Source organism: Humulus lupulus, chromosome 2 (genome assembly GCF_963169125.1).
Source record: "Humulus lupulus chromosome 2, drHumLupu1.1, whole genome shotgun sequence".
In the NCBI taxonomy this organism is placed as follows: domain Eukaryota; kingdom Viridiplantae; phylum Streptophyta; class Magnoliopsida; order Rosales; family Cannabaceae; genus Humulus; species Humulus lupulus.
In genome coordinates, this window is record NC_084794.1 from 27,575,539 (window position 1) to 27,587,242 (window position 11,704).

The following is an 11,704-nucleotide window of genomic DNA, read 5'->3' on the forward strand; positions in this document are numbered from 1 at the left end:
AATCATTTGAATAATCGTTCAGCAGAGGCTGAAGACTCGTTCAGAAGATGCTGGACTGTTGAAGGAGTTTGAATGGCTGAAGGGAAAAGAATTCAAATGTATTTGAAAACATGCTGGTGGAGGCGATATATCGCCCCCTATAGGCGATATATCGCCTGGACCTTTGTTCCCGAGGCAACCGTGCATCGATTCGTGTTTTCCGTATCTACGTGCTGCGATATATTGCCCCCTATAGTTGCGATATATCGGCTTACGCTGAATATTTAAACACGAATTTACACATTTTTAGCTGAGTTTGAATGGAGTAAACAGCCTTGACTAAGCCCTCAACGTGCTCAAAGCTGCTGACTGACCCTATACATTCAAACTTTTACCCTTATTTAATTTAATCCTTAAAAATACTAAATCCTTAATTACCATTCAAAACATGTGCTTAAAATCCTATTGGTTGATGTCTAAACCTTATAATATAATAATATAATCCTTAATATCAGTCACATTAATCAAACCTTAGGTTATACTTAATATTCTTAAACTATAGATTAAACTTAGAAAATCTATAAGTACTACTATGAGTGTCCAAATAACTCCCGGTCTGAACCAAAAATCCAAAGTAACAATGATAACACTAAACATACTATAATACTACTAAACAATTAGCTAAGTAAAGTTCTTGGACTCTACAGTTTGTATCAGATAAGGGCACTAGGAGTGCTGAGTATGTCTTGAGAATTTGTTTAGTGCCAAGTGTTTATGAATTAGATGAACAGAGCATTCAAAGGGTCATCTGAATGGGATTTGTGATCTTCTTGGATGATGGTATAATGGTATTTTCTCTGCGAAGATTTTCCAAGGTTAAAGAACGCCTTAGGGGCAGGAGTGTCCTTGGGTGGTAAAGATATTTCAAGTGCCTTGGGAAATAGTTCTAAGTCTTCTTGTAGATCAGAATCAATTTGGTGGTTGTTATATCAATAGCAGAGAAAAGTAATTGCCTATGCGATATGTTGGTTAAAGGATCTGACCAAAACTAGAGTAGAGTTTCTGGTGGGCCGGTGCCAGTTTTATGTTTGAGATTATCATTTTGGAAAGGATAAAAAGGAAAGATGACTAAGGGAACCATAGATAAGAAAGATTGAATGGAAAGTCTTAGCTGGGTTAGCTAAGAGTTGTACAGTGTCAGATTTGAATTTATTGTGGTATAGGGTCGGATTTGGAATCCGATGGACACTAAGAATAATTGGGAGATTCTAGATGAATCTCATGCTATTCTTTTATTCTCTTCATTCAGATATCATGGAAATAAGATAGCATCACGATGGGTTTCGCGATGGGATTGCCTAGGTTAGTGGGCCAGTATGAGTTGGCATTGAGTCATTGTGAACCAGTAGTCCAAGTGAGTATATTTTTGTCAGCAAGGATGAATAGTACAACTGATCAATATTCAGATCTCTTTGTGAGAGGGATAAAGCGCCTTCATGAAACTCAAGGTCTACCTTATCAGATGAAGACTCTATTGCGACTTCTAGGTTTTGGAAGGGTTAAGAAGGCGATGAGTATATAGATGGAATTCAGTACAGTTTATTACTCTCAGACTGATGGTAAATCAGAGAGAGAGGGTTATGCAATCATTATTGGAAGAACATCTTATAAGATGAATAAGTTAATATATATATCTTAATCTTGAGGTAGTTCAGGGGACTATTGAGATTATTAGAGATTGAAGCTTGGATGCTCACTTTTCAGAGTGAATGAAATTTTTTTGCTGAATTGAAAAGTAGGAACATGGAATTTCAAGTAGAAGGTTATATCTTCTTTAAAAAGTATCACCATGGAAAGGGGTGACGAGTTAAGAGCAAGTCGAGCCCTAGAGTAGCATAACAGTTTGAGTCCTAGATAGGACTGGTTAGGTTGGTTTTGGTTCGACCTTATCTTTGGCACTGCCAGGTATATACATTGTTTATTTGTCATGTCTATTTGTTTTAGTTTAATGTGTCGTTTCCTTACTCGAGGACGAGTAAGAAGCAAGTTTGGGGGAGTATGTTAGGCTAAGTTTAGCCTACTTTTTAAGTGTCTTGATCATTGTCTTTTTAATGGTTTATGCGTTTTTGGAGCAGATTTATGCTTGTTTTGCTTGATTTCAGATTTAAGCATATGTTTTGGGCATTTGGAGTGGATTGTGGAGAAAATATGCTAAACTGAAGGATTATTCAAGTTTTGCTAAAATTGTATTAGGGTCGCGGCAAGGAATGATCATAGATTGGGAGCCGATGTCCCAGACTAAATTAGAGCCGTGACGCAGCTTTTAGCGCTGCGGCGCTAGGGTGTATTTGAGCCGCGACGAGCCCATTTTCCAAAAAATCGAGACGTCTCAATTTCAGAGTGGTGTCGTGGCGCAGGAATTGGCGCCGCAGCGCTGATGTCCGTATGTGTCAAAATTTTAAGGGAAATTTCATCATTTTGGGAGAAAAATAAAATTAGGTCTTCGTTTTAATGAGAAGGACTCACGATTTTGAAGATATTCAGACTACTCTAAACCTAGAAAAAGGAGAAAAAGAAGATGGGAGCAAGCGTTGGCGAATCGTGACAATCCCAACTAGTTTCTTCGCTTCTCTCTTTATTTTTCTGCTTTTGATTATGTTTGTTTTTGAATCAATTAAGAACATGTTAATGGAGATTATGAACTAAACTCCAATTTAGGGTTTTTAATGGAGATTGTCTTAAGCTTTCTAGGGATTAATGCAATTTTGATATTTTTCTTTCTTCTATTGATATGTGATTTATTCATATTTGTGCTCAATACATGTTTTAGATTGGCCACCTTTTACATGATCTATGATTCTAATATAAAATCTGAAAAGTGAATATTAGGAATGCTCTAGTTGAATAAACATAAGTTTTGATGCAAAATGAAAGTATTTGTGTAGCTTGTGTGGCTTTAGATTATTGCTTAATGCTGATTGCTTGTGTAATTTATCTCATAAATACAGTATTTTACCTTGCAATTTAGTACCTTTATGTCTTAATAGGAATATCGGTAATTTTATAATCTGCCATCACATTAGAAGAAGAAGAAAAATTATTTTGCATTATTGAAATAGGAAGTGAAAGCAATTGAAATTAATTTCCCTATATTTCATTTCTGGATTGAATCTTGTTTATTGATTTGTTATTTATTTATTGCTTTGATTATTTAGTTTAAACAATCCATTTTTTGATAGCCAAATAGAAACAAAAATTCAATTAATTGGTACTTAGCTACAGTCCTTGTGGGAACGATCTCACTCATGTGAGTTATTACTTGGGAAACGATACGTATACTTGCATGTTGAATTTTCGCAACAATAGGTGCAGGGGTCATCACGTGGATACCCATCCTATGTGTGACCTGTCTTGCACAAATGATGAATATTACAATATATATTAAGGTATGATCTAATCATTAGGTAAAATTGATCATGGGTCATCTGGCATAATCAGACATGTGATGTTTGATCATGCACGTTTATGTTACGTGTCCGAGAATTCAGGGATAACAGACATGTAATGTCTGACCACGCACGTTTATAAATAATGTATCTAGGTTTATAAAGACTCCTGGACATGGTAGGTTGTCAGAGTACCACAACCTGAACATAATGCCAGCTCGTGCCAGGATGCTGTGTTTTATATCCATCTTCAGCTCGTGCCTTAATGCTTCGTATTGCTCAGCTCGTGTTATTACTTGGGGAGTCGCACTGCCTTCGCAGAGGAAATATCAACTTGTGGGTCCTTTAGTACTGTTCTTAGCTAGCCAGCTGTACTCGAGCTGCATAAAAGACCCGGGCTGAATATCAGGGCGTACAATTGTCACACCAAGGCCCATTGCCCTAGATATGTGACCATATAGTCACACCGGGGTTGCTGCCTTAAATAAATTACTATAAAGTCACACTAAGGCCCATTTCCCTAGGATATGAGACTATAGAGTCACCCCGAGGCCATTGCCCTATCCTCTATATAACCAGCCTTGGAGCTGGCCCAGCGTACATGGCTCTTTATTTTCCAAACGACCATAGGGTCAGTCAAACGTATATCATGCTCTTGATTAGGCCTAACCATATCGGCCTGTGCTCCACGCGCTATTGCCACCCTTGACTTATAAGTTAAGTCATTTTCAATAGGATAATGGAGACAAGCATACATCATTTAACAATTATCTAGATACAGAGCATTCAAGCATGCTTAATCAAACAATCACAGGCATAATCATAATCATGCTCATTCACAGGGACCTGAGCCCTAATCATATCTATATTTAACAACCGGGCCAAACCCTAATCACATATATCATGTATTGGGTGCAGTTTTCTTACCTCTGGTCCAAGCACAAGCAAATTTACAACGACCCTTGAGCACGAGGTACCCTAGTCACAACAATAATAAGAGATATCCATCAATATCGAGTAAATAAAGACTTCTGGACCAAGTCCTATCCTCCGGGACCTCATATTATACTAAACAGGGTAGTAGAATCATTCCCGAGCCCTTAGGTTTGAGTTCCTGCCATCCAAAACCTAATTTGGCCAAAATCCCCAATTTGAGCCGCGACGCCCCTCACAAGTGACGCGGCTTTCCTCAAGCCAACGAGCCCAAACCTTATTTTTCTTGGATACGGGCCGCGACGCAGCACCAAGCGTCGCGGCGCCATGGTGGTTCAAGGAACAGCCCTGGCCTCTGAGTTTGTGAGGGTCGTGACACCCCAAGAACAGGGCCACGGTGCGACCCTGCGAACCTAGAAAAACATCGATTTCCAGAAATCGCAAGTCTCCCAAATCCATCCCAAAACACAAATTTGACCCAATTCAACCACAGAAATGGACTTAGCAGCTCAGGCAAACAGTAAACGGCCTTAAAAACACATCAAAACTCAATTAAAAACCCATAATTCAAATTCTCATCAAAACTTAAAATAACCTCTAAAAGGACTTAAGTTACCTCTGAAATTCCAAGCTTCTCAGCTATATAATCACGACCCTAAGCTGTCTTAATCAAATTCTAGCTCCAATTCCCTTCAATTTCCTAAGCTTTACTTTAACAAAAACTCAAGAAAGCCCAAGCACTTCAAGAGATGGAGAGAGAGGTGAGCTGAGTGTTTCTATTCCTTAGTTTGTGAGGGGTTCCAAGTGACTAAGTCACTGCCTTGGCACAAAGACTAAAATGCCCTTACTTATTAGCTTACCCTCTAATGCCCTCAAGGGCAAAATCGTCTTTTGCCACACTTCCTGCTAATCACAATTAATGTCTCATAATTTCTCGTTAATTCTAACATCCTCAAATAATCACCAAATAATTTCCTATTAAATTACCAAAATACCCCTAGGCTCACCCTGAGCCGGGTATTTTACCCCGTTATGACTAAACTGCTAACTTACTTCCTAGGATCGCCTTGTGTCGAATAACTCAAATATATCCACATAATAATGTGGTCTCAATCATAAAACACACACACACACATATATATATATATTCAAATATGTCATCAATGGGTCAAAATTACAGAAATTTCCTTCTAATAAGAAACAGACCCACATGCATGCTTAATACACTTAAACATGCAATTACTGTCATATTATAATATAACTCACATAATTCATATAATCACATAATAATTCAATTATTGCCCTCCTACCCCCCTAATAAAGGGACTAAGCCTTATTAGGGAAATTGGGACGTTACAATTACTATTTAACATCTTTAATTATATCTTGTTTCCTTAAGTACCATTAACTTCACAAGTGAAGGTTAATTCATAAACTGATTTATGAATTTGAGCTCAATAACCTTTCAGTTCCAAAAGTCAACCGTTAAGAGAACCATTGTTCAATTCCTCTTGAAAAAGTATAGATTTCATATATGTATATTGTGTCCCTAGCCATTTACATCAATGAGTTCCCAAAACAAAAGTTTTCAGTCTGATCATTTTGACAAACCATAACGAGTGAATCAAAGAACTCATATGTTATAAACAGGAGTTCATAATAACTTCAGGATTAAGATCAATTTGTATATGATCATCTTATTGATATGTTTAATTAATACTTATAAAGTAAACTGTATTATTAAGTATTAATAACATATCAGGTCATGTTCATGTATAACCACTTTATACAAAGTACCTACATTAAGATGTTCTACTACATCAGTAATCTAGATCTAGATTACATGTATTCATAATACCAATGAACCGTACTTACAGTATTTAATCCAAAGATTCCACATAATTTTGTTTTATTGCGAACTGTTTAAATTTGTTCCCTACAATCTTAATCATCTCGTACCAATACAAGATTGTAGTCACAATCACGAATTGGGGAATTTTCTAAAATTTATATAATATTATTCTAATAATAATAATAATAAACAAATAATATTTGCAAAAGTTCTTTTCAATTTTTTTTATTTCATAAAACATTGTTCAAAACATATGCCTTAAAAGGCACTAATCCCAACGCCCAATACATTTCCCACTTGGGAAGAACTCTGAATTGGCTATGAGAGCTATAGTGGATTCGATGTACATGTAGATAGCTTAGCTAGCATAGCAAGACCTCCCTGAGGAGCCGTCATCCTTATTTTCTTATTATAAAGCCCTTGTAAATCCCAGTTTAGAGGGGATTAGTATTTGTAATGTAATCTAGCCTTGGTTAACAAGATCATAATCCCTCAACCGCCTATAAAAGGGGTTGAGGTTCTTATTTGCAAGCAAAGATAGTTGGGTGTATGTACATTCACTGCCCACATCGCAAAAGAACAAAAACTTTGCAAGTTTGTCTGCCTAATACAAATATAGTTGACGTACAGTGAACTTAATCACTTGAACCACTTAAAAATCCCAAGTTTGTCATTTTATATTCAAGCAATTACCTTTTTTTTTTTTTTTTTATATTTGATCCAGATCTAATATTATTTTGAAATATAAGTTTATAGTTCATTTAATGTTGAATTTCTAAAACTTGTTTTTGTTTTGGTATTTATTAGATTTTTTTTTCTGGCGCCAGTTCAAGTTTGACATTAATAACACATTTACATCGAATTCACACTGACACTAAAACAAGATCCTTTCACATTGCCAGTTGCAAAACTGACATTATTAAATTTAGCTTTAGTTATAAAGTGACGCTACAATGTATTTTTGTTGTAGCGAGATTACTTGTATTTTGGTGATCTGATTTGAAGCACATATTTGCTTTTAGATGTAGTTGATAAATACTTAAGAAGTTATAGTTTTGGTTTAGAAATGTAAACTGACCAATTAATTATTTGGAGCCCAAGTTGCATATGAGGTTGTTGAAGTTGCATTTCATGTTGTTGACGTTGCATCAGAGGTTGCTGAGGTTGATCTAAATGACTTTTTAGTTTGGATTGTTTATCAAACAAACAAACCAATCAAAACAATATCCAAAGCAACTAAATCAATCTCAAAAAAACCAAAGCAACCTCATTCAGCCTATGAGTTCAATGAGATTCTTGGAGCTTCGATTACACATAAAATTGATAAAGTTGCATATGAGGTTGCTGAGATTATATATGAAATTGCATCCTAGTTAGGTTGCTAAGATTGCTATTGCGATCGATGCAAATGAGTATTTTCTAAATTGTTTATCAAATCAACCAAAAAAACCAACACAACCACCAAAACAGCCAATAAAACCACCATAGCAACCCCAAGACCAAATCGTATTTCCGAAAAATACAAGCTTGTATTTTTGAAAAAAAAAAAATTAAGACCATATAAATGAAAAAAATCTTCTTTTAGATAATATTTTATAAAAATAAGAATAAAATACTAATATATACTAAAATTACAATCACATATGAAAGATATACTAAATATGTATAAAAAATAACAAAAATATATCAAACATGTCTATGTACCAAAAATAAGTATAAAATAACAAACATATAGGATTTTTTTTTTAAAATGTCTTAAAAAAATATCTAAATATGAACATATAATAAAGTTTCAAGATAAAAAAATAACAAAAAGCGAGGATATGTGATTTATGATTAAAGTAGTAATAAACTAATTAAGTTGGTGTAGATGAATAGAACATGTATATAATATATATTGGTGAAGATAAATAGAGACAGAGAGAGCAAAATTCTAAAAAAGTAGTGAATGTTTGTTTATTGGATAAAAAGCAGTGAGGTAGTAAGGTGTAAGTACTAATATTAGTTAGTACATAATAGATGATACGATTTAATTATATATATATTTTTTATATTCTAGATACAAGCAATGTGTGATAGACATTTGTTTAGTTTTATTTATAGAATTTATTTATTATTTTTATCAAATTTGTATTGTTGTCATATAAATTTCAAATAAATAAACAATATCATATATAAAAGAATAACATATTAAATGAAAAATTAAACCAAAACATTATTTATAATTTTTAAATATATATAGATAATATGACCTTTTAAACATAAATGATATTTTTTTTAATAAAAATTAATTTGAGGCTCGACTCGCGGCCCTGTTCATCAGGCACCACGACTCGCTTGAACGTAGGGGCCTGGGGGCCCCATAAATTTGCCTAGGCGTTGCGACGCAGGTTTAGAGCACCGCAACCCGTGTCCTTCAGCAGAGGGGGTTTTGCCCTCTGACTTGAGTGTGTCATGACCCTCTACTAAGGGGTTGGACCGCGGCTCAAATGTGAAATAATGACTATTTGGGGGTTTTAAGCTCGAGAACCCCAAACGTTAAGGCTCGGGAAGGATCCTACTACCCGGATTAGTAGAATCCAAGGTCCCGGAGGCTAGATTAATATTTTGAAGTTATTAATTGGTTTAAGACTTAATGGATGGTTGTTATAAATGCATTGTGACTAGGTTTTCAAAGAGGCTCGGGTTAGAGGACTGTGCTCGGGATCGCGGTACTCAAACAACTCGGGACACAGGTAAGAAAACTATTGTACTCGTAGAGCAGGGCATGACCCCATTATTTGTGTTTCAGGGCGCGACCCTATTGTTTATGTTTAATATACATGTAAATATCTGTGAATGTTATGTATGCTTATGAATGAACAGAGAGGGTTGGGAACGACAAAGGCCGAGAACGACGAAGGTCAGGAACAGCGAAGGCCGAGAACGGCAAGGGGTCGGGATCGGCGTTGAGCACGCTGAGTGCAGGACACTAGGGCGAGACCCTCCAAGGGTGTTGTATCGACCCGCTTGGTGAAGACCACGAACCCAGGGCTTGGTAAAGCACCTGGGTCGGCGTAGGCCACTACGTGTTTAGTCTGTTGACTATTTAGCTATATGTGAATTGTTATGCATTGAGTTTTCTTGCTGGGCATTGACTCACGGGTGCTCTATGGTGCAGGTAAGGGCAAAGGAAAGGTCGACCAACCATGAGTACGGAGAGCATGGAGCGATGGGTACATGTTCGGCCTACCTGGTTGCCACGACTAGGGTTATTTTGGGGAATGTACTGTAATGAACTGCTTTGTTGCTTAGGTCGACCGTAATTATATTTTTGAGTTGTAATATATTTTCTAAATAGTATTTTGGGATCCCATCTGTATAACTTTTATGATTTCAATGAATGTCCAAATTTTTGTATTTAATGTCATTAAACGAGTTTTATTTCAATTTAGTCATATTTTTAACCTAAAAAGATAATGGCACATTTTTAACTCACATAGTAATGACTCTAAGGAAGTAGGGCGTTACAGGTTCGATGTGGACTTTTTATTTTATTTTGCTACTAATGCAGTTTATATTGTTTGTCTAAATTTTGTGTTTTCCTTTACAATGGATATTGTGGTGTGTACGTTATCAAGCACACTGATCACTTATTAGGTAGGCTACCACTTGACACGTTCTACGATGACAACATTGAGTTGTTCATAAACAAGTGGACGACTGACTTATGGTACCAGAATGTCAGGCCTTGTCCATTAAGCAACCAATGATATTATATTTTTGTTATGTCTTTGAATTTTCCATTTCTTTCACTCAGTGTATAGAAGAACAAATATCCCAGCCCTTCCCTTAGGGATCTTTATTGGGAAAAAGGAATGATTTTTTTGCTTAAAATTTATGTTATGACGAAGTTTAAGGAAGCCATCGAGCAGGCATCGAGTTTTTCTCATTAATTAGATAAATATTAACAGTTCCAATTAATAGGCATCCATTGAGGACACATCACGCATGCCTTGGTGGCCATCGAGCAGATGACCAACAACCCAGAAAAATACAACACAGAAAATAAAACAACATAGAAAGGTCATTCATGACCCATAATCAAAATCCCTGGATAGTTTAGATTAAATAAAATACAACAAAAATCAAACTCAGAGTCTGGCTTTACATGAAGAATTGTTGTGGCCACGACCACCACATCTACTGCACTTACGTACTTTCACAAATTTTTCCTCGCCAGATGGCCAACAGTTTTTCCTTGTTCTTCCTAAATTTTCTTCTTTGGATGACCAACTGGTTGTTTCTCTACAGGTACAACAACTTCCATAATCTTAATGTCATATGGAACTATCCAATCATCCTCGTTCCCAGTTGGGTAAATGGTTTCTTTGTATAGATCCCTCCATGACTCAATGGTATAAAACGAGGAGCACAAATAGTAAATGTTCACCCTATGCTCTAGAGTTGCTGCAACTGCATGGACACAAGGTATGCCTATGAGCTGAAAAATACCACATGAGCATGATTTTGTCATCAAATTCACCTCATCATCACCGTCTGCATCAGTTACAATAAATTCAAACTGGCCAAGGGCATAGACATTCATGAACCTTCATTTGTCAACAATTTGTGATAAATATGCCTCCATCACGGGGGATAATTTAATGGTACTCTTCTCTAACTCACAACGTTGTTCAAAAACCAAAGACTGCTGTGTGAACCGAATGAATTCTAAAAAAGTTGTGACTAGAAAGGTTCTTGCATCCCTGGTCTTGTTTTTGAAGCTTTCAGTGTAGTTGCTTGTCATTATATTGTATCGTTTCCCAGGAAAGAAAAGACGAGACCACTTATCGAAACCAATTCCCTCCAGATATTCAACTATGGCAGGATCCATTCGCTTAATATTTTCAAAATGCTTTACAAATTGGGTCTTCTTCCATGCATAGGCTACTGCATACATCTCATTGTGATAGTGATCAGTCTTGAACTTAGCTTTTACATTCATACTAAAGTGATGGTAGCATGTGCTGTGGTAGGCATCAGGAAAGACAACCCCTAGAGCATGAATAATGCTAGCGTGCCTGTCTGATACGAAAGCCAAGTCATCAAGTCCCCAATGGCTTCCTTAAACTTCGTCATGAAATATTTCCAAGAGTTTTGGTTCTCACTATCCACCATCCCGAACACAATTGGATATAAGTGACTATTCACATCCAACACAATGGCACATAACATGTGGCCACCGTACTTGTTCTTCAAGAATGTGCCATCCACACATATCACAGGACAACAAGATCTGAATCCCCTTTTGCAAACTCCAAGGGAAAAGAAGCAATATAGGAAACGACCATCTTCAGTGAAAAAAGCAATAATTGTACCTAGATTCTTTTGCTACAACATGTGCAAGTAGTATGGTAACTTAGAATACGAATCTTCATGTGTCCCCCTAACATACATAAGTGCCTTCTCTCTAAATCTCTATGCCTTTTCATAACTCATATCAATACCAAAA

General features: G+C 36.2%; 1 protein-coding gene across 1 annotated transcript; it reads right to left on the bottom strand.

The window, feature by feature from the left end:
- Positions 1-10,459: 10,459 nt before the first annotated feature.
- Positions 10,460-11,197, bottom strand: LOC133814077 (uncharacterized). Its single transcript, XM_062247083.1, has 2 exons — positions 10,879-11,197; positions 10,460-10,749 (listed from the first exon to the last, which is right to left on the bottom strand). Exons 1-2 carry the CDS (start codon positions 11,195-11,197, stop codon positions 10,460-10,462), a joined length of 609 nt encoding a protein of 202 aa, XP_062103067.1.
- Positions 11,198-11,704: the final 507 nt, after the last annotated feature.

Excerpts from the sequence above, each read along its gene's own strand:
- LOC133814077 (XM_062247083.1), bottom strand. The coding sequence starts at position 11,197 with ATGAATGTAAAAGCTAAGTTCAAGACTGATCACTATCACAATGAGATG. Across the intron at positions 10,750-10,878 it reads TTTGGTTTTTGAACAACGTT|ACGGTGATGATGAGGTGAAT; the intron begins GTGAGTTAGAGA and ends TAACTGATGCAG.